The sequence below is a fragment of the Cavia porcellus genome, unplaced genomic scaffold, assembly GCF_034190915.1.
Source record: "Cavia porcellus strain 051 isolate PalLab524CR breed Dunkin Hartley unplaced genomic scaffold, mCavPor4.1 scaffold_38, whole genome shotgun sequence".
Taxonomy (NCBI): Eukaryota; Metazoa; Chordata; class Mammalia; order Rodentia; family Caviidae; genus Cavia; species Cavia porcellus.
Window position 1 is genome coordinate 4,408,360 of NW_026947521.1, and position 20,485 is coordinate 4,428,844.

The 20,485-nt window shown below is 47.6% G+C and overlaps 1 protein-coding gene across 6 annotated transcripts; it reads right to left on the minus strand.

Moving 5' to 3' along the window:
* Positions 1 to 5,964: 5,964 nt before the first annotated feature.
* On the minus strand, positions 5,965 to 19,837 carry Ubl7 (ubiquitin like 7). 6 transcript variants are annotated; one of them, XM_003463584.5, is made up of 11 exons: positions 19,725 to 19,837; positions 17,557 to 17,769; positions 16,195 to 16,314; positions 13,046 to 13,128; positions 12,218 to 12,302; positions 11,621 to 11,678; positions 10,700 to 10,833; positions 10,399 to 10,448; positions 9,912 to 10,079; positions 9,253 to 9,375; positions 5,965 to 6,642 (listed from the first exon to the last, which is right to left on the minus strand). In XM_003463584.5, the coding sequence occupies exons 2-11, from the start codon at positions 17,738 to 17,740 to the stop codon at positions 6,505 to 6,507; spliced, it is 1,143 nt and encodes a 380-aa protein (XP_003463632.1). In that variant the 5' UTR covers positions 17,741 to 17,769; positions 19,725 to 19,837; the 3' UTR covers positions 5,965 to 6,504. The 6 variants fall into 6 exon arrangements, with proteins under 6 accessions (XP_003463632.1, XP_013001084.1, XP_063099652.1 ...); XM_013145630.2 differs by having other exon boundaries at positions 19,648 to 19,761; XM_063243582.1 differs by lacking the exon at positions 19,725 to 19,837 and adding an exon at positions 19,454 to 19,622.
* Between the last annotated feature and the right edge of the window lie 648 nt (positions 19,838 to 20,485).

Consider the following 20,485-nt stretch of genomic DNA (forward strand, 5'->3'; position numbering starts at 1 on the left):
AGGGAAACCCTGTTAAAAAGAAAAGGAAAGGCATAATGCAAAATTTAGAATGTGTATGTTCAAATAAATGCTGTAAGCCACATGTGGGAGCCCAACACACCATGTGCTCACTGAGGACAGGCCTGTGATTCACTTCCAGGCACCGGGATAGCATTCTTTGTCACAGCTGTCCCTGGCTGGATGAACACTTTTCACTATTCCCTGTCCCAATCTGCCCGAGGCACTTTTATTTGACCCTAAAGTGCTGAGCTCGGTGTCTGGCCAGCTGAGGTAAATGAAACACCCCAGAGAGCCTCTTTCTGCTTCTACCAGAGCACTCAGCTGTCAGCTGCCTGGAACCTGAGAGTCGGGTCAGCCCAGCCTTCTTAGCCCCTAACTCAGCGCACTACGTGGCTCAGTGACTGTAGTGGCAGCGCCACCTGGCGTCCACTCTGAAAGCCAAGTGTTGGAAATAGAAGAAGATATTACTCCCAAAGTTTGAGATAAACTCCTCCCTCACCCCATCCCAGCCCCACATCCCTCTCCGAGCCTCCATTCTCAATGCCTGAGGGCTGGGGCAGAGCAGGATCGCATGGCAGTCACAAGAAAGCTCCTCAGACTGGCATGATCTCCTGACTAGATGCAGCTGGGAGGCCAAAGGTCCAGCCCTAGCTTGGCCACTGACTTGAGCTAGGCAAAGCCCTTCCCCAGTCCAGGCCTCTTTTCCTTCTTCTTTTTTTTTTTTTTTTTTTTTTTGGTCTTTTTCCTTTTTATCGGTACCGGAGATCGAACTCATGACTGCCTGCTTGCAAGGCAGGCGCTTATGCCGCTGAGCTAAATCTCCAGCCCCCACTCTTTTTTTTTTTTTTTTGTCGAAGCCTCTTTTACTTTGCTTACAAAATGAGAAAGAGGAACACTATCAGGCATGGAATGGTGGCACAAGCCTGTAACCCCAAGACTCAGGAGACTGAGGCAGAAGATTGCCACAAGTTTGAGGACAAAATAAGAACCTGTCTCAAAAAAAAAAAAAAAAATTGAGGCAGGAGGATCATTGCAAGTTTGAGATCAGCCTGGGCTACAAAGTGAGCCCAAGTCCAGACTGAACCACATAGCAAGACCTTGTCTCAAAAAGAAAAAGGAGGAGGAGGAGGACAAGGAGGAAGAAGAGGAGGAGGAGGAGGAGGAATGCATGTAGCAGCTCTCTTATCTATCTCCTCTCTAGACCAGAGACAAACAAAGCCTTCACAATTATCCTCTGCATTTCTTCACTTGTACATTGAATTAAATATGCTTTTAAAAGTGGTTCTGGATCCACCTAGCCCTGATGTGTCTCTTGGGTCTCCTGAAGCCATTTTGGAGAGTGCTCACCTAGGAAGACAATGTGCTCAGGAAAACAATGATCTAAGAACCTCCCTTGCTGGGACTGGAAGTGGCTCTCAGAAGGTGCTCAGTCCCACCCAGAAGCCCTCTACTTACATCCTCCCGCCCCTACCCCAAGATAGTGCACTCCCTCCCTGTCTCCTTTCCTGTGGTCCTAAATCTGCCCTTCAAGGATTTACAGATCCTAACTCTTCAAAACTGTTCTCTTTTTCAGGGTAGATAACCCTAATTCCCACAGCTCTCTCATGAGGCTTTCTTTGGAGTCTCTCATTGTTGACTGATGATCAGTCACTTAACAAACTTCCATTAAACCTCTCCAGATACTAAGCTGTCTAGCTTGTGTCTTTCCATTTCTAAGATCAACCTTTATATCACAACACAATGACAGGGTAGAAGCTAAGCAGAAAGAACTGAAGACAGGCTTCCTTGCTCCTGATTCCAGTACTTCTGAAGGCATCACCTTATCTGGCTGAGACACCTGGCTGTGAAATCCTGTTTATTCCAATCCATGGTCATCCTGGGCCAATTCACACTCAGTCACTTGGGTCTCTAGACACTGAGGATCTTGAGTTTGAATTTGGGCCCCGGAGAAGAAATGGGACCCCCATCTTGCATCAGAACCATCTTATCCTGGCCCCTACCTTAAGACCTTGGATTCAGCCTGCTTCTGTCTTGACGGGGCTGCCTCATTGTCCAGGTCCTGATTCCTTTGAGGACATTGCCCAGCCCAGCTCTGAGTGCCCAGCCCAGCTCTGAGCCCACAATAGGGCTCCAAGAATTTAGGTTATCTGTGGAAATTGATCTAAACCTTAGTCAGTCTGACTCAGAAGCCTAACTACCTTCCAATAGCTGAGCTGCCACTTCCAAGATGAGTGGTTTGCAGACTCTTCAGCCTCTGAGTGTCTTCCAGGCCTGCCAGGCAGACACAGGGCGCCAGGTGGGGTCACTGATGGAATCGTGGCGGACACACTCTCATCCAAGTCTGGAAAGGCCGAATCTCCTAACAGGAAGCACTCACTGTACAGGGGGATAATAACATGCCCTCAGGACTGTTATGAGGATCAATTGAGACGGTGCATGCTGTGCTGAGCTCAGTGCCTGGCACAGAGAGGGTGCCTGATAAATGAGCACTATTGTACCGCCCTGCTGTTAGCCAGGCTTGCCAAGGTAGTGCAGGCCTGTGCCGGGGTTGCTGCAAAAGGTGTTTCAAGCACACAGGAAGCTGAATTGTTACCGCCACTGTTGGGCCTATGGGAGGGAGCAAGACAGGGCTGAGGCCAGGGGAGTGGGGGTGGAAGCCGCTGCTGAGCTGACCTGAATCAAGCTCAGGCCCAAAGTGGGGTCAAGCTGTTAGGGAAAAGAAGGGGCCTAAATAAAGCCCCCATTGGCCTCAGCAAATATTTACTGCCAAGGTCCGTGGCAGAGGAAGTAAGATGCCACCTCAGGGCAGAGATCTGGGGACTTGGTCTGGGGCCCAGGCCAGATGGGGCTGAGGCGAGGAGCAGAACCTGGGCCCATGTGCCCAGCAAGCTGTGCCAGCCCAGCCCATGTCAGCCCAGCCAAATTTGAGTTATATCAGGAGAAGGGATCTGTTCAGAAAACACCCATCTCTGCATATTTGCATATTCTATTTTGGGGTCTTTTTTTTTCCCCTTAGCTTCCTAGAAAAGTTCTCGTGATCAATTCCAACTTCACCTCTGCTGAACTGCACACACGCTGAATCCTATCTCCCCTCCAATGCTGCCCTCTCCCAAGGTCCCCAAGCTTCTCTGCCCTCTGCCTTGGCTGTGCCCCACATTCAGCCCTCAACCCCTGAAAGCTGGCTCTGGTTCCAATGTGACACCTCCCAAGGTCACCATAGTCCCAATTGGTTAGGTCCAAGGTCAGCCCTCTGTTACTATCTGTGGTGTGTAACACCCTCGACCATGCCCTCTTCACCCAGCTCCTTCCACTCCCTGCACTTTGCTAACCCTGGTTCCCACCTTCCCGGAAGCAGCAGACGCTGCCCCCTCCAAGCCTCCTACCTACTAGTTACTGTTTCCTGTAACACCTAACTCCTTAGTGATTTCCCTTTTTCCTCTGCTTTTCCCTGAAAAGTTGAATTGTCTTCTTTCATGATGCAAGCCCAACCTTGAACTTCCTGATCACTATCAGCTCAGGGACATCCAACTGACTACAGGACTTCCTTGCCTGGCAGTCTCTTCAAACTCAATGTGCCCCAAACTGGTCTTGCATTCCAAATCCTAACCCCAGTTCTTTATTCCTACCGCACTGTCATCTACCCACTCTCATCCTGCCTCTTCCCTCCTCCTCGCCCCCAGATAGAGTCTGTCCTTCACACCTCCCCTCCGTCGACTCTCTTGCCACAGCTCTAGTGGAGCCCCCCTTCCATGTCCCATCTGGAGACTGTAAGCCTCCTAACTGGTCGCCCACCCCCAGTCTCACTTCCCACAAATCCAGCCCCCAGGCAGCTGTCAGATTATCTCACATGCAAGTCTGCTCCCCATGGCCCTGCCTCAAGCCATTCCAGGGGTGTTCCCTGCTCTCCAGATAAAACCAGAACACCTCAGCCTACTGAACCCTCATCTCCAGTTCATCCAAGGCTAAGGGTAACTGGAGGAAAAGCATCAGCTTCTAACTGTCCCTTCCTAGTCACGCACTGTGGAGAGGATCTCCACCTCTTAACCTTGGTGTTCTCTGTTGAATGGGGATAACAGTGCAAATCCAAAGCAATGAGACATCAACCCTGGCCCCTGAAGCTGTTCTCCCCAGGCCACTGCTGCCAACCCTCCTCCTGTTCTATGTGCATCACTGCCTCTACTTCCTTGTGATCTTCTTCCTTCAAATTTAGCCCCTGAATTGAACTACTGCCCACCAACCAGAGTAATTTTTTGTATTTTAGCCCAGGCTGGTCTTGAACTTGCGACGATCCTCCTGGCTCAGCTTCTGAGATTACTAGTGTGCGTCATCATGCCTGACTTGACCTTTCCAATGTCCAAAACTGACTCCCTCCCAATTAAGATTCTGACTCCTTGTGGTCCTCAGGGTTTGCCCAAATCCTACATGGTCCTGCCTTGCTATCTACCCCAATACTGGGCTGCAGGAGCCTTATTCTCTCCCTTCTCCCAGCCCGCTCAGCCATGTACCGTTAGGTTCTTTTTCCCATCTCAGCTTGATTGCCTCTTTCTCAAAGAACCTTCTCATCACACAAGCCCTAACCTAACTCACTCCTTTCCTAAAAGCCACAGTCACTGTACTTCTCTGGCTCATTCTCCTTGGCTTTTGTGCGAACGTGTTTGCTTTTTACCAACAACATGGCACTGAGAGCTGGGCCGCCACCATGTTTACCTGGTGCAGAGGCTCAATCAGTGTTTGGTAGAAGCATGAAAGGGTTGGTGAGAAAAACCCTTGACCCATGGAAAGTCCCAGTCCCAGTGGGGCACTTATGAAACCCAACACACGCTACTCAAAACTTGGCCACAGGAAGCACAGCCGAAGTGCCAGCACCCAGAGGAAAGACTGGACAAAGAAGGGAAAGGCAAACTGGGGGTGGCTCAATTCCGGGAAACCGTAAATGGGTATGTGAGGTTGGCTGGGGCTACAGGACAGGGTGACCCAAATATTCTGCCGCACGGCAGGATGGGGACTCAGGAGCCCAGGCACTCTCAAGGGCCTCAGGGGCAGGGAAGGAGAGGGCATAGGTTGGAACCAGCCCTACGAAGCCTGGGTCATTGGGACTAGATCACAGGGAGAGGAAGGGCTGTGTCAGCCCAGTTTTATCACCACAGTCCCATGAGATGGAACAGTGCCTTTGCTCTACCACAAATGGGTAAGAGACACGGGGGTTCAAAGACAGATTTCTGGTCTGTGCTCCCAACCACAAGCCAGATGGGCTCCAGACAGGCCACTGAGGCACAGAGGCCCAGAATCCAGAGGCTGGAGAGTTCCTAGCCAAGGCAAACACCTTTCAACATCAATCCAGGGTTGCAAAGGAAATGTGCAGAGACTTAGATAATTTTCTAAAGGAGACAAAGAATGTTCGGGATACATGTGGGAGACTGGGTTCTTTAGAGCACTTCTCTTACAAAGAAGCAGACAAACCAGTCATCCACAGAAGAGAACGGGGTACGCTGGGGAACAAGACAGGAAGGTGGGTCACAGTGGGAAGTGAATCACCACCTCTCTGCCAGGAACTACAGCCCCGATGTCGCAGAGTGAGCAGGCTTATCCTGTGTGGCTCCACAGAGCAGAAAGGGGATTAAGGGGCAAGTTCTCTGGGAAAGAGTTCAAGGCTGACCTTACAGTAGTAAGCCTTCTGTACCAAGAGGACACAAGCAAAGGCCAAGTGGCCATGACTATAGACAGAAAGAACAGGGCAGAAAGGGACCTCTGGGCTCCTTCCCACCCCAGCTAGTTCCCAGATAAACCAAGCACCAGCAGAGGGGAAGGCGTTTCTTCCTAACAAAGTACTCAACGAACATGAGACTCGTTTACTCAAGGTGCCGTGTGCAGGATGCCATGTGGAATGTGTGCCAAGGGGAAAGGGAGGGGGTAGCAGCTGGGAGTTGGTGCCCTTTCTTCAATATTAAAGCTCAGCCCTGTGTGTGTTGATGTCAGCATTGTTATTTAATTGCTCTTGTATTTATGTGTTCAGGACACAGAGGGCCCAGCCTCGAACAGCTCTGAAGCCAGGATTCTGGCATCTTTACAGAACAGACAGCAAAGGATGCTTGGTAAATCAAGGCCAGGGCACGGACAAGGAGCTTCGTAGAAGGCTTTTCTGTTCTTCTTGAATGTCCACCTGGCCTCAACTGGGGGCATCTCAGAAGCCCAAGCCTCCCTGGGCATATCCTGAGATGGCCAAATCCCAAAGCACTGAAGAATCCAAGGGTTATCATAGGACACCTGTCCCAGGGGTGAGCGTAAGTGTCACACAGCATCTCATGACATGGGTCTAAAAGCCTCTATCCCGGGCTGGAACCAAGACTGCACACCTTGCTTGCCCACTGCCACCATCAGCTCAGTGTAGCCAGAAAGACCAAGCACTAGACAAAGCAAGAGAGCTGATCACTGAGTATATTGGCAGGGGATGTAGAGGCACCTTCAGGAGGGCCCCTAACCAGTGGAACAAGAGGAACAGGGAACTCATGGGGCGCCTCCAGCAAAGATGAGCTCCAGAGCAGCTTGGATGTCCCCTCCAGTGGCCTGCAGGGCCCGCAGGCTCAGCTCGTCATCCTGGATGCCCATGTCCCGCAGCTGCTGCAGCTGGGGCTGCCACTGGCTCTGTGGAGAGAGGGAGGAAGAGGCTGTTAGCCAGGATGTGGATGAAGACTCACCTCTCGGTGCTGTCAGAGGAAAGAGCCAAAAACAGGGAGCTCCACAAGGTTGCTGGTGTGCAGGTCCACAGTGCAGGGGCTTAGGAAGATGAAAAGATAGGCTTGAGGTTGAAGAGAACAGAGTGCACACAGTAAAAAAGATCAAAGGAGAAAGCATGAATTACTCAAGGTCTAAATTCTGAAAGATTAAACTGCTTTTTCTGCTGCTCTCTGCACACACACACAAATGAGAGAAGGATTAAATTCTAAAACTACCTGTGTTTTTTGTGGGGGTTTTTTTTGGTAGTGGGGATCGAACTCATGACCTCACACTTGACAGGCAGGTGCTTACTAGCTGTGTTTTTTAATGATAGATATTGAAAAGCTTGACACGTACTCCCACCCTCCCCTAGATAACCAATATTATTTCCTTTGAGGAAACAGAAATACATAGTTCCATATTTACTCTTTCCTTATACCCCTGTTCTATACCAACCCTACCCCTCTTTATTTCTCAAACATATCCAGTCTACCCTGGAGAGCTTCCCCATGCTAGAACAATAAAAAACTTTTTGATAATTATATAATATTCCAACCCACCAATGTCCTTAAATCTACCAAAGCTGGGCTGTTTCCAATCTTTTCTATTATCAACAATGCTGTGGTGACCAACTCTGCAAAAATGCCATTTTCTACATGAACAAACATCTCCTGACAAACTCCAAGAAAGGGAAATGCTAGGAATTATATGGTTTAACCGTCCCTTGTATTTCCTTTTCAGCAATTAGTCTGCCCCTTTCCTTGCCCATTTTTCCACATGGTTACTGTTCTTAAAGTTCCAGAATCTACATATTTAGATGTTATCCTTCATGTGACATGTGTTACTGACCTTCAGTTTATTGCTAGCTCTTATACTTCGCTTAGATTTTGCCATTGTTTGAGTTGTATATGCCAAGAAGTATGTTTGTTTTTTTTTTTTGTTTTAAGTTTTTTAAAATGGAATGGTACTGTGTAGCCCAAGTTCTTTTTTTTTTTGTTGTCTTTTTCCTTTTTATCGGTACCAGGGATCGAACTCACAACTACCTGCTTGCAAGGCAGGTGCTTATGCTGCTGAGCTAAATCCGCAGCTCCCCAAGTTGGTCTTGAAATTACTATGTAGCCCAGTCTGGCCTCAAACTCATGTTGATCCTCCTGCCTCAGCCTCCTAAGTGCTGGGATTACAGGCATGCACCACCATGCCCACTACTATTTACTTTTTTTTTCTTTTTTTGGTACCAAGGATCCAACTCAAGACCTCATACTTAACAAACAGATGCTTGAGCTAACTTCCCAGCCCAGGTTTACTTTTATACAGCCGACACTTATAATCCTTATTTAATAGCTTCTGGGTTCTGAATTTCAGCCATAAAAGGCCTTTTCTCCTACAGGATTTCGAGAAACTCAGCCACATCTTCTTCTAGGACTTTCACAGCTTATTAACATCCCTAAGTACACAACTTATGGAAAACAGTGAGTTCACACATGGGAAGGAGAAGGCAACAGGGAAGGATGCAAATGCAGGGAGGCAGGCAGGGTAAGACTGCGTGAGGCTTAAAGGAAGCACATATCAACTCGCACTCATTTGACAGCCGGGCAGAGCCAAGGAAAACTCTGTGCCGAGAGCCAAGTGAACAGGCATCTAGTGGAGAAGGCAGAAATAGGGGAGAAAAGCTACCCATGTGTCTTGCATCCTTTCTCCTCAACATCCACGAGGGCCACATGGGATAGGGAACCCACACAGGCTAAATCCTATTCCTGCTACTTCATGACTTCTTGAGATGGACAAGTGGCAGGAATGGCCTGCCCCCAACAGGCTCACTGGAAAGAATAAAGGCCACAGAAAGCAAGCAGCCCATGCATGAAGAACTGTAATAAATGCTGACACTTTAGATCTTTCACTAGCTGCTAGAGTGACTTCCCCTCCCTGGTGACCAAGTCAATCTCCTTTAGGTGGTGTTTAAGCCCCTCAGCTCGAGGCTTCTGCTTTGCCTCCCTCTAGCTCCAACTCAGGACCTTCTACACAGAGAAGGTCACAGATGTGTGGGGACACGTGCTCAGACAGGTAGTTCCCTCTGCCTGGAAACTATCCCTCTCTACCACCAACCTGTCCCCTGCCTCTAAATAATTCTCCCATGACAGCCTTAACACTGCTTCCTCAGAAAGGTTCTGCTGGCCTCGGCCTGTATGTCAAGCAGCAGATCTTGCTGCATCTCAGTTCTGTACCTGCCTGGTACCCTCCATGGCAGGAGGGAAGACAGGCTGGCATACGCACCTGGGCTCAGTACATACTAGAGCTTAGTGACTGAAACCGCCATGAGGATCCAGGCCAGGCAATCAAGGGAACTGGGCCATAGTCGCTGGGGGACAGGAACAGAAGCCAGGGATACAGCTATCCCTGCTAGGGCACACTTCACCTGCCATACTGCCACTGCCTCTACTGTCCCTAGAGTGAAACATGCCAGTGGGAAGGACCTCTAGAATGCAAGACAGGTCTGGCATGCTAAGTAATGTGGTAGACACAGGAAGCAGGAAGACTGACCTGGAGGTTGGGCTGTCCAGAGGCCTGCAGGGCATGCTGGAGGGCTTGGCTGAAGAGATCGTTGGTGATGGGTGTCCCTGATTGGACTCCAGAGGACATTGGTGAGGTGCCTGAGGAATGGCCCTAGAGAAAAACAGCAGTCAATGCCACCTCAGAGCCACTGCTATTCCAGGACAGATAGCCACTGTTGTCACATCATCCCATAGCACTCCCGGGTTAGCCAACTATCACCTCCCAACAGGGCCCCTGAGGAGACAACCACACTGATATCGAGGCGGACAGGAAAGGTTCCACTCTCCTTTGCTCCAAGGAAACGGATTCTGAGTCCTCTACCCACTGACAAGAACCCATTACCAGGGAAGATGCTCTTAGAAGCTGGGATGACTTGCCATCAGGAAGCCAGTGACACCTAGTCTATCAGGGATGAGGAATGGCATATCACATAGCGGTAGTTTCTTCTTAACTACCCAACCAGGCCTGTGCTAAATCCTGTACTTCTGCCTAAAGGCAGGTGAAGGCAGAAACCCACTGCTCTGCAGTAAGAAATTCCTCCTCAGCTCAAAGCAGATCTCACACTGGGATCAACAAAAACAAATCTGTCTGCTACCAGGAGCTTCTCCCTGGGCCCTGCCTTGAGGTTCCCCGTCCTGTCTCTATACCTGAGTGCCAGGAGTTGGTGTGTGAGAGCTGCTCTCCGGAGTGCTGGCCAGGGCCAGGGCAGTGGCCAGCTCGCTCTGGGTGATGGGCCTGGGCCCAGCAGCTCCGCTGTACCCCAGGGATGCTGGGCGCGAGCTGGGGGTACTGCTAGAGGGTGTAGACCGGGTGCTCTGGGGAAAGAAGATGTCTAGAATCAGGGAGGTGACATAGTGAAATTCCCAAAGAAACCCCATCCACTCCAAGAACAGAAGTCCATTAGGAATATAGGGAAGTAATAGTACAATATGGTTTTGGACCCCAAAAGGCCTAAGACAGTGATGGCAAACTTCTTAGAGCTGTCAATGATACAAACAGCCTGCCGCAGCATGTGTGCTACAGGCTTGCCACCTCTGGCCTAGGACCACTTCCCAGCCTTGGAAATGCCACATCCCAGGGAGGGGCTTGTGCCCAACAGCATCTCCCTAGAGGGTAGACGGCCAGGCTACTTACCGGGTGAAAGTCTTCCTCATCATCTGAAAGCCCTTCAAACAGGAAGCCACCTGGAGGAGAGAGAACAGATTTCAGAAGAAAGAACACAAAGGCACAGGCGCAGCTCCAGATCTCAGCTCGTTACGTTCCAAATTCATACTTCATCACTCCCCTCGGAAAATTACAGGACAGATGCACTTCCTGACTCAAACCAAGAGCTCCCAAGGAATGCCCTCTGCCAATGCTATACATAGCTGCTGAGCACAGCAAACCTGGGCACTACCAGCTCCTGAGGGGCCCACGCCTGCTCCTCTGGGCTCACCTGGCATATCCCGGTAGGAGCCAGAAGGCATGCTCCGAGAAGAGGCGTCAGCACCAGGCATTGGGGTGCTGCCTGCTACTGAGTGCAGAACCAGAATGATGGCATTGACCAGGGCTGGATGAGCAGGCACCAATCTAGAAGAAATCCAAGGGTGACTAAGAAGGAAAGAGTACCCTAGCTGTGACAGTTCTAGGTGATCTGAGGACAAACTGCTTATGCCTGCCCTGGAATCCCTCAATCTTTAGCACCTCCTCTCAGGAAGCTTTGTCCTGCAGATCTCCCCACAGCAGTTGCAGCAAGGCCCTTGATTTCTGGGATTCAGTGCAATCCTCCCTGTCACTTCCAGCAAGGCATGATGGGAAACAGCATCCTGGTAGCCTTAGCATTCAGCATCTGATCTGGACGCCATCCGTATTGTGCTGGCAACCTTTGATAACCTCACCCCCCGCCAGAGTAGGGCTGTCTTCTTAAAGGGACGCCAGGGATTTAGCTCAGTGGCATAAGCACCTGCCTGGCAAGTGTGAGCTCGTGAGTTCAATCCCCGGTTTAAAAAAAAAAAAGATAAGGGGATACAGCAATGCTAATTATCTTATGGACCTGCTCACCTGTTTCTCCTTCTCCTAGCTGAGTCCTCCCAAGGCTCCCTAACATCTACTGAAGAACAAAATCCAAACCACCTGGCAAGCAGACCCCTCTCCCTCAGGAAGCTGCTGCATCCTGAGCCTTTTGGATGTCTCTGCGCTGCGGCTTTGCCACTTTCCCTGATCCCTTGATCTTTCTCCCTTCCTGACACATTTAGAAAGCAGATCCAAGGGACAGACTCAGGACAGGATCGAAGAACAGAATCTAGGGTGACAATTAGGATTCTGGCATAACCACATGAAGCAAGAGAAGGTGCCCTTCAATGATGGCTATACTTACGTATCTAGCATGTTGGGATCAGCAAAGACAGAAAAGAGATCCTTGTCCTGGAGAACTCCTGAAAGTGAACAGGGATTTCCTCAGAGAGCAGAAATCTGGCCTGGTCCAGAAGGCTTTTAGGGCTTAGAGCAACCAGCTCAATAGAACCAAAACCAGCTCTGGTAAGAAGCAGAGGAAACAAAGCCCCAGGCAGCACAACCCAAGTGCTTTCTACCATGTCCCAGTGGGGATGCTCTGTGCTCCCCACCTCCCATGTACTTAAGTCACGGACTGAAAAACGCACACCTGTTTCTTCCTTCATCTCTGGGCTCTTTCCTTAGCCATCAAGATGTGCAGGAAGGCTTCCCTGACTGCTGGGATTCAGGCTAACGTCACCCACTGGGTACCGTTAGGCTACAATTTATGAAGTTATTTAGGCCATTATCACTCTGGACGACTGAGAGCTCCTAGGGCTGGGAATGTGACACATCTTGATTATTCTTTCTTTCCCTACAGGACCAATTCTTTAAAAGCTGGTCAGAGCCTCTTCAGGGTCACTGCCTTCTCTTGTTTTCTCCTTTTCCAAATCCTATTTCCTCAAGTCTCCCTTGAACTTACCTAAAGCGATGGGGTCACTGCTGAGGCCTGGAGTGGCCACAATGATCTGGTCCAGAGACTCCTTATTACTGAGCATCTTAAAGACCTAACGAAGAAGGAAGGAAGGCTGAGCATTGCAGCCAGCTCCATATCTCAGACACTCACCCTCTGCTGAAGGGCTCTGCCCTCTAAGTGCCTGCACATCTATCACCACAATGGAAAACCAGCTTGAGAAATAGATGGGCCTTTCTGCTCTGAGATCAAGGCTTACCAGAAGGGGAAAAAAAATTGTTTTTAAAAAAAGGCCCAGTAAAGCTGCAATCTCTGTGGTCCTTTCTAATACTTCCAAAATAAAGCTCTCATTACAAGTCCAAAAACAAAGGTTTCACCAGGTTCCCCAAGTTCTTTTCAATCACCATACAATTACTATTTCGCACTTGCATTTATTAGGAAGTTCACAGCTATATTAACATTGCCTGTCAACTCTCCTATAGATAGACCACAGCCCACTTCCCCAGTGAGGAAATCTATGCTAAGGGTGGACAGGCAAGCAGCTCAGTTAAAATCAAAGGAGGAGGTTGGGCAGAAACAGTGTATGGATCCACCATATTCTTTCCATAAGGCTAATGTAAGGAGAGGGTGATTATCACCATTAGAGAGAATCTAACGATTGCTGTCTCAGCCAATGCCTGATTGAGACAGGTTCTTCAGAGAAAGACAGGGCTCTACAGAGGCCCAAAGACATGGCAGAAACTCCCAGAGGAACTCCTGGTTGCCTTGGCAACAGGCTTCCCGGCTCTACTCCAGCAGGCATTGACACCCTCTCCCAGGACCTTGGTGCATACTCACCGCTTCCCTGTAGGAGGAGCTGCTGTGCAGGGCAGTGTGCAGCACCCGGAACTCCCTCTGGGCGGCCACTTTGTCCACCGGTTCTGGGGCAGAAGATATTCAGTTACCCTGCAGCCCAGGTCCTGTCCCTGCCATAGACATGCCAGCATCATTTCAGCATGTGCCCAGGGGCAGCCTGGACTGCACATTCCCTCCATCACCCTCTAAGAATCTGAGTGCCCATTCAGAAAGACCCACTGTACCACAGATGTGAAAATGGGATGGTCTTTTAAGTAATGTTAGTAGATAAACAAATTCAAGTTCCATCAAATGGGAACCTTACCACATGAAAAGGACTGTTCTGACCAACACCTCACTGCAGGAATCCAACACTTCCTACATTTAAAAAAGGAGGACCAATCAACTCAGCAGACTCTTGTGCAGAAAAGAAACTTCCTGTAAGCCATCCTTTTTTAAACACAGGATCTTGCTTTGTAGTTTAGGCTGCCCTTGAACTCACAGCCCAGATTGGCTTTAAACTCAAGGCAACCCTCCTGCCTCTGCTTCCCAAAAGGTAGAATTATAGGTGTGTACTACCACACCCAGTATGGGTCACACTTTTTAAAGTGTGACTGTCCTCACTCAGGCCAGCCATTCGTGCTTGTACAGATGATACTGCCTGGCTTGGGGGGGGGCACCATTCCCAGGGCAAAGTGCATGCCATCTCTGGAGTTCAGTAGAACAGTCATGTCCTCATCTATAGCCCTAAACATGATGGCTATGTCTTTTGAAGAACAGCATCTTAAGTATTGATTTGTCAAATGCGTACTGAGCATTTACCCTGCGCCTGGCTTTAGGTAAAAGAGGAATGTGAAAAATAAGAATCTCTGCCAGGCAACCCACCTGGGACCCCTCCTGTCTCCCAGGAGCTGTTCCTATTTTCCAATAAATTTTCCTACTCTTAACAAGAAAATAAAACAACACACAAAAAAATCTGCCACCATGGATATCAAGGTAGTAAGAAAAAATACAACTAAATCAAACACAAACTCACAATTACCAACTATCATGCTGAGGTCCCAGCAGGGATATGGAACCCAGCTAAGGTTCGAGTCATCCCTGGGGGAAGGCTGGGAGCCAGTACTACCTCCAAAGGAGCCATCTGTGAGGGGCACCTGAGGTAGAGTCCTTGTGCGTGCACCTATATACACAGGAAGAGGGGCCAGCCTCCAAGCCTAAGAGAGAACAGGTGCGAAGGCAAGGCAGAGGAATGTGGTGCTCTGAAGGAACAGTGAGTCGCTTTGTTGTGGCTGGAGCTCGGAGTACGCGTCAACTAGCAGACTAAATGGAGAGCTTGACAGTATCTGTAAGCCGCCACAGGCAACCACCAGAAAGATTCAGAGCTGACAGGTTCTCTTCTTACAGGCTCTCTGGTCCCTGCCATGGGAGAACAAAAAATGTGCTTCCTTTTGAAAGAGTGCCAAAGCAAAAAATACCTTAAGTATTGCCACGAAACATTTCTTTTCTAAGCAAAAAATTTATTTTCACCTCTTCCAATAAAAAGTCCATTTGTTTCAAAAATATATCTCCAGGCAGGAGATGGGAGGAAAAGGACTCTGAAGACCCCCAAGCTGACAATCAGTTAAGAGGATGGAACATCTCTGTAACAACTCTGAGCCAAGCGTACAGTTTGGGAAGGGAAGGAGCCAGCCGGGTGGAAAGACATGCACTCTTGAGCCAGGAAAACCTAGGTCCATATCCCAGCTCCTACAATCATGGCTAAGGTGACCTTGAATAAATAAGCTTTCCAACTCTCTTCATCACTGTGACTGCAGAGACACTGTCATGATTATGTGAGATACTGAAAACACCTGACTTACAGGAGCCAGGAATGTTCCTTTGCTCCTATCAGTGTCCTACAGCCCAGGAGCCAAGGGACACACCTGGCTCTGTTGTGAACTGGCCTTGCTGCTCAGTAAACAGAGGAGAATGACGCCACAGGGAACTTGGGGCATCTCAAGGAGGAGATGCTAAAGAGACAGAATAGGATTTGAGCTTTGCCTGGGTAATTTAGAAGGAAGCAGGATTTTACTCTGGTTTGGATGCTGTCCAAAAGTGGAGGTAATTTTAGGGCTGAGTTTTGTAATAATTATGGAAGGAAAACCAGAGCAAGGTGAAAGCTATAATTAGTGAAGAAGCAGCAGTCACTCTTATGAGCCAGGAGAAAAGGACATGTGTTTACTCTGTGGCCAGGACAATGTGCAGGTATTGGTCTCTGTTCAGAAATGAGGGGGAGCTTATTCTTGTCTTGATCCATGATGGTCTCAGAAATGTCTAATGTTGGTGACCTATGCCAACAAAGGAGTCCAAGGCTAAATATCAAGCCTACTCTTAGGTGTCAGGGGCTGCCTTTTCCTTCCCTTTTCCCATCAAGGTAAAAAGGGTGATGCTTTTGTCCTTCGTGTTTAGAATTAAAAAGGGGATAAATTTCAGGGGATAACTAGCCATAGCAATCACAAACATTATAAAAATATATCAAAATGTCAGTTTAACAAAGCTAGTATCTTCTACATAGCTTAGTTTTATTCTTACTGAAGACTTTAAGACATAAATACAAAATTTAAATTATGAATTCCATCGGCCCTTTCTACTAATAAATCACAAAGGCTCTAAAGGTTTTATATATTTTCACCAAGAACTACATTAATGCTATCGGAATAGTTCCTGGAAAATAAATTAGCCATACATCAGAAAGCGTTAGCTGACTGAACAAATCACCCCAAGGTAAGAGGATTTGCATAGTAAAGAGAACAAACAAGTATACTGCATTAGAGGAGTGCCAGAAATTTCCAGCTATTTTCTAAGGAAAGTAACAACTATAACAATAAAGGATAAAAAGTTAACTGAGAAATAGAGTTTAAATAGACACACATTCCTTATCCCATTAGAAAAAGAGTGGGTAGTGAATCTAGAAAATAAGCAATGAATCTCCTACCATTAGTGGTATTAGCAATAACAAAATGTAACTTATTAAATAATAAAGATCAGCAACGCCCTTGGTAAATCACCTTGTGTTCCACCCAGGCCTATCCCTCGAGAATCACCAGACTCTTCCCTTGGAGAGATGACAGAAACTTTGCTGGTCTGACAAAGGGTCAAGCCTCACTCACCTGGTTTCTGGTCAGGCTCAGGCCAAGACTTGCGCAGAACGTGGACTGTGGACCCTGGCTGAATGCCATAGAAGTCAAGTGTCTGGTCATCTTTTAGCTTGCGGCCACAGTAGATCAGATCTAAAAAGCACTGTCCATTTATATTTTGTTTCTCAAAACAATGTAGATGGTTTCTGTCCCTGAGAACTTTCTTTTGATTGGACAGATAGGTAAAGTATGACATAAGGATAACTGCTTCAAGTTCAAGGCCAGCCTGAATTACACAGCGAGACCTTATTTCTTTTCTTTTTTTTTTTTTTTTTTCTGGTGCCGGGGATCGAACTCATGACCTCGTGCTTGCCAGGCAGGCGCTTAAGCCACTGAGCTAAACCCCCAGTCCCAAGACCTTATTTCTAAAAAAAGACTCATAAAGTTAGGTTGAGCACTGTGGTTCATGCCTGTATTTCCAGCACTCAGGAAGATGAGACAGGAGGCCCTGCAAATTCTAGGCCAGTCTGGGGTACGCAGTGAGATCTTGTCTCCAAAAAAACAAACAAACAAACCAAATAAATGAATTCTGGAGCTTAATCCTACGGACATGAGCCAGGCATGGTGGCAGCCTATAATCTTAGCACTCAGGAGGCTGAGGTAAGAGAATCATTACAGGTTCAAGATCAGCCTGCGCTACAAAATACAAAATGAGCTCAAGGCCAGCCTGAACTGCACAGCCACAACTTGTCTCAAAAAGACCCAAAAAAAAACCCTCCATAAGTAAGTTGAATTAAAAAAAAAAAATACTATGGACATGGCTCAACTTAAACAAAAGAAACATACAACCAATAAGGATGAACCCAAACCAGGTGTGACAGAAAGTTCCTTTTTCATCAATTGGAACATCTAGCCATTAAAAATTACATCAACATTATAATCTCATTATAGTATACTTGAATTTCTTCTTCCTCCTCTTGGAATGCCCTTACCATCTTCATTTCCTTTCTTCTGCCATCCCTCTAATCAATCAATTAAAAAAACAAAATCTTTGTAATCATGCCTTAAGATTTAAGGGATTACTGAGAAGCCTCCTTGATCAATAGCTCTTTTCTTTGCCAAATATTTGTACTTTCAGAGAACTCAAAAATCTCAGTTTAGGAACTTCATGAAAAAGTAGTTCTTTCACTGTGATAAAGTAGTCACACATGACTGAAATGGCAACCAATAATTTCATTATATAAATTGTGCTTCTCACTCAACCCTCACTTCTCTGGAGTGTTAACACTGGGAAAAAGCAAATCTCAAACCTTTAATTTACTTTTGTAATTCCAGAAGTATCTTCCCCCAAAAGAGATCAAAGCAGCAGTCCAAACCCAGCTCACAGAGACTCACCAATCAGCTCCGGGTCTGGAACAGATTCCTGGAGTTTGCCAGCAATGAGCTGCTTCAGAAATGAAATGCTATAGCTTCCTAGTGAGTACTCTCCCAGCTCTGTCTCTGGTAACTGAAGAATAGATTTAGGGGCAAGAGGCTGGTCAGCCAGCTTCACCGCCAGGTGCCAGTCTGAGAGAGACATCCTCTCTCTTTCACGCTCTCTCTTTCTCCCTGTAAAAAAATAAAGCCTTAGTAGTTGGGCAGATCCCCCCACCCTACTTCACTCCCACCCGTCAAAGCTTTGAATGAGACATTTGAGTGTGACACTGATAGAGAAGTACCAGATGCAGTACCAGGCCAGAACTAGAATCTGATATCCTCTCTTTTTACTGATTGTATCATGGATAGCCAGGAAATTAGCTCTTTGGACATCAGTTGCTTCATCTTTGTGTGCTTGTGTGTGTGTGTGTGTGTTTGAGACAAGGTCTCACTATGCAGTTCAAGCTGGCTTTGAGCTCACTTTGTAGCCCAGGCTGGTCTCAAACTCACAATGATCCTCCCATCTCAGCCTCCCGAGTGCTGGGATTACAGGCATGTGCCACCATGCCTGGCTTAGCTGCTTCATCTTTAAAGTAAAAATAAACTACCATCAAACCTGATAGGATTGTTATAAGGTTCAAGTGAAATTATTCAAGCTCTCCCTTCTATGTGTTCCTTATTTTGGACTTCTTCAACTCTCAACTAATATGACTGGTTTATAACAAGCCTTTCTTGCCTCTCTCTGTCAAAGATCTATGCTGCCAAAAAAAATAAATAAATAAAAATAAAAATTAAAAAAAAAAAAAAAAAAAAAAAGATCTATGCTGCCATCCAAGTCATCATTTTAAAATAAATCTGATGGGGCCGGGATTTAGCTCAGTAGCATAAGCGCCTGCCTGGCAAAGGCAAGGTCCTGAGTTCAATCCCCGGTACCGCAAATAAATAAATAAAATAAAATAAATCTGATCAAGTAACTTCTCTGGGGCCTGGGGATTTAGCTCAGTGGCATAAGCACCTGTCTGGCAAGAGCAAGGTCACGAGTTCGATCCCCAGTACCACAAAGAAAAAAAAAAAAAAGTAACTTCTCTGCTTACAGCTTCTCTAATGGCTCCAAACCATCTCTATGAATAAATCTAAACAGTGCAGGCTACCTTACAAAATCACTAGGTCCATCTGCTGCCACTTTTCACTAACTAAGCCTGGCTCTGCCTCACTGTCCAGCGATTAACACATCTCACTACGTCTCCATTCATAACAAAGCTCTCCAACTTACATCTCAAATCCTGACTTTGCATATAAGTTCTCTTACTTTTAGGCTTCTCAGGAAAGGCCTACCAAGACAAATGCAAATGCAACCTCCTCTGCCCCCTTTTTTCTTTTTTTTTTGTCTTTTTTGAGACGGGGTCTCGCTATGCAGTTCAGGCTGACCTTGAGCTCACTTTGTAGCCCAGGCTGGTCTCCAACTCGCAACGATCCTCCCATCTCAGCATTCCTGAGCCACCACGCCCGGCTTTGCCCCCTTCTTTTCTGTTATTTCAACAAGACTTATCCTTCTACTGAAAAAGGGTTACACCCACGGTTTAAAAAAAAAAATGCTTTTTGGTATCGTTATAAAAAAAAAAAAACCATAAATGTATTTCTCAAATTCCCACTAGCACTCCCACACAGGTCCCCAATACTTGAAAATCACTAGAATTTTTTGCCTTTGTTGTACCGAAGTCTGACGTATATGGGTGCCTGGAAAATAAGTCAAAACAGACATCTGAGGTTGAAAGTCTTGCAAGGCAAGCCCTAGTTAAAACCATTATTGCTTTGAAAGCGGGAAATAAAATGCTAAGTCTGATTAGACTTTAAGCAGCCTCAAAGCATCGCCCACCTCCAGCTTCAGAATAAGGAAAGAGTCGGCCTTCTAGTACGCCAGTCTCACTCCTCACAACTGTTCCCTGGGGCAGGCACGATCATCCCCAGTTTGCAGGTGAGAAAATCAAGACTCAGAATCTGAAGTCCCTCGGCCCAAAGACGCTGATAGTTACTGGTGCGGGAAGGGACACTATCTGCTGGTGACCCCACCTCTCCTGTGGGAGCAGTTATCTAGTCGACCCACGACCCACACCAAGCTCGCGCGAACAGGGTCCCAACGCCCTCACCCGTCCCGCGGAAGGAAGCCGGCCGCTGAGCCGCCGGTGTAAACACTCCCTCTGGCCCTCTCGCCGGAAACAGGAAGCGCTGCGCTGCACTCTGGGAGTTGAAGTTTCTGCTGTGGCCCTGCCCCCTTGATGTAATAGACTCGTACAAGGCCTTGCCCCTCTTCCAGTTCCGGAGAGGTGTGGCTCTTGAAGTGTTTGAAATTTCTGGCGCGAAAGTTTTGTGGCGGGGGCTGGAGATTTACCTCAGCGGCATAAGCGCCTACCTTGAAGCAGGCAGTCTTGAGTTCGATCCCCGGTACCGATAAAAAGGAAAAAGACCAAAAAAAAAATAAAATAAAATAAAATTTAAAAATAAAAAAAAAAGAAAGTGTCGTGGCGCTTTGGCTGAAAAGCCTCCTCCTTCCTATCGCGCTGATAGGGCACAAGTTGAAGTAGATGGGTTAGTGAGGTTTATTTATTTATTTGTGGTACCGGGAATTGAACTCACGATCTTGCCCTTGCTAGGCAGTCACTAGTCCCTGTGTCACTGAGCTAAATCCCTGACCTGGTGTGGGTTTTTGAAAAACAGTAAACGCGCGTGAACCCCCGCGCTCTCCTGAGTATCAGTGATGTGAATTGGTACTGCTAGGCTGAGCGCAGGCTGCTGGGTTCCCGGCCGACGGTGCAGGGGACCTACCTGTGGGGGCGCAGCAGGCCGCTCCAAAAGTCAGTTATTGATGTTGCTAAATCAGATTCCCGACACACCCTGGGCTGAACCTGCA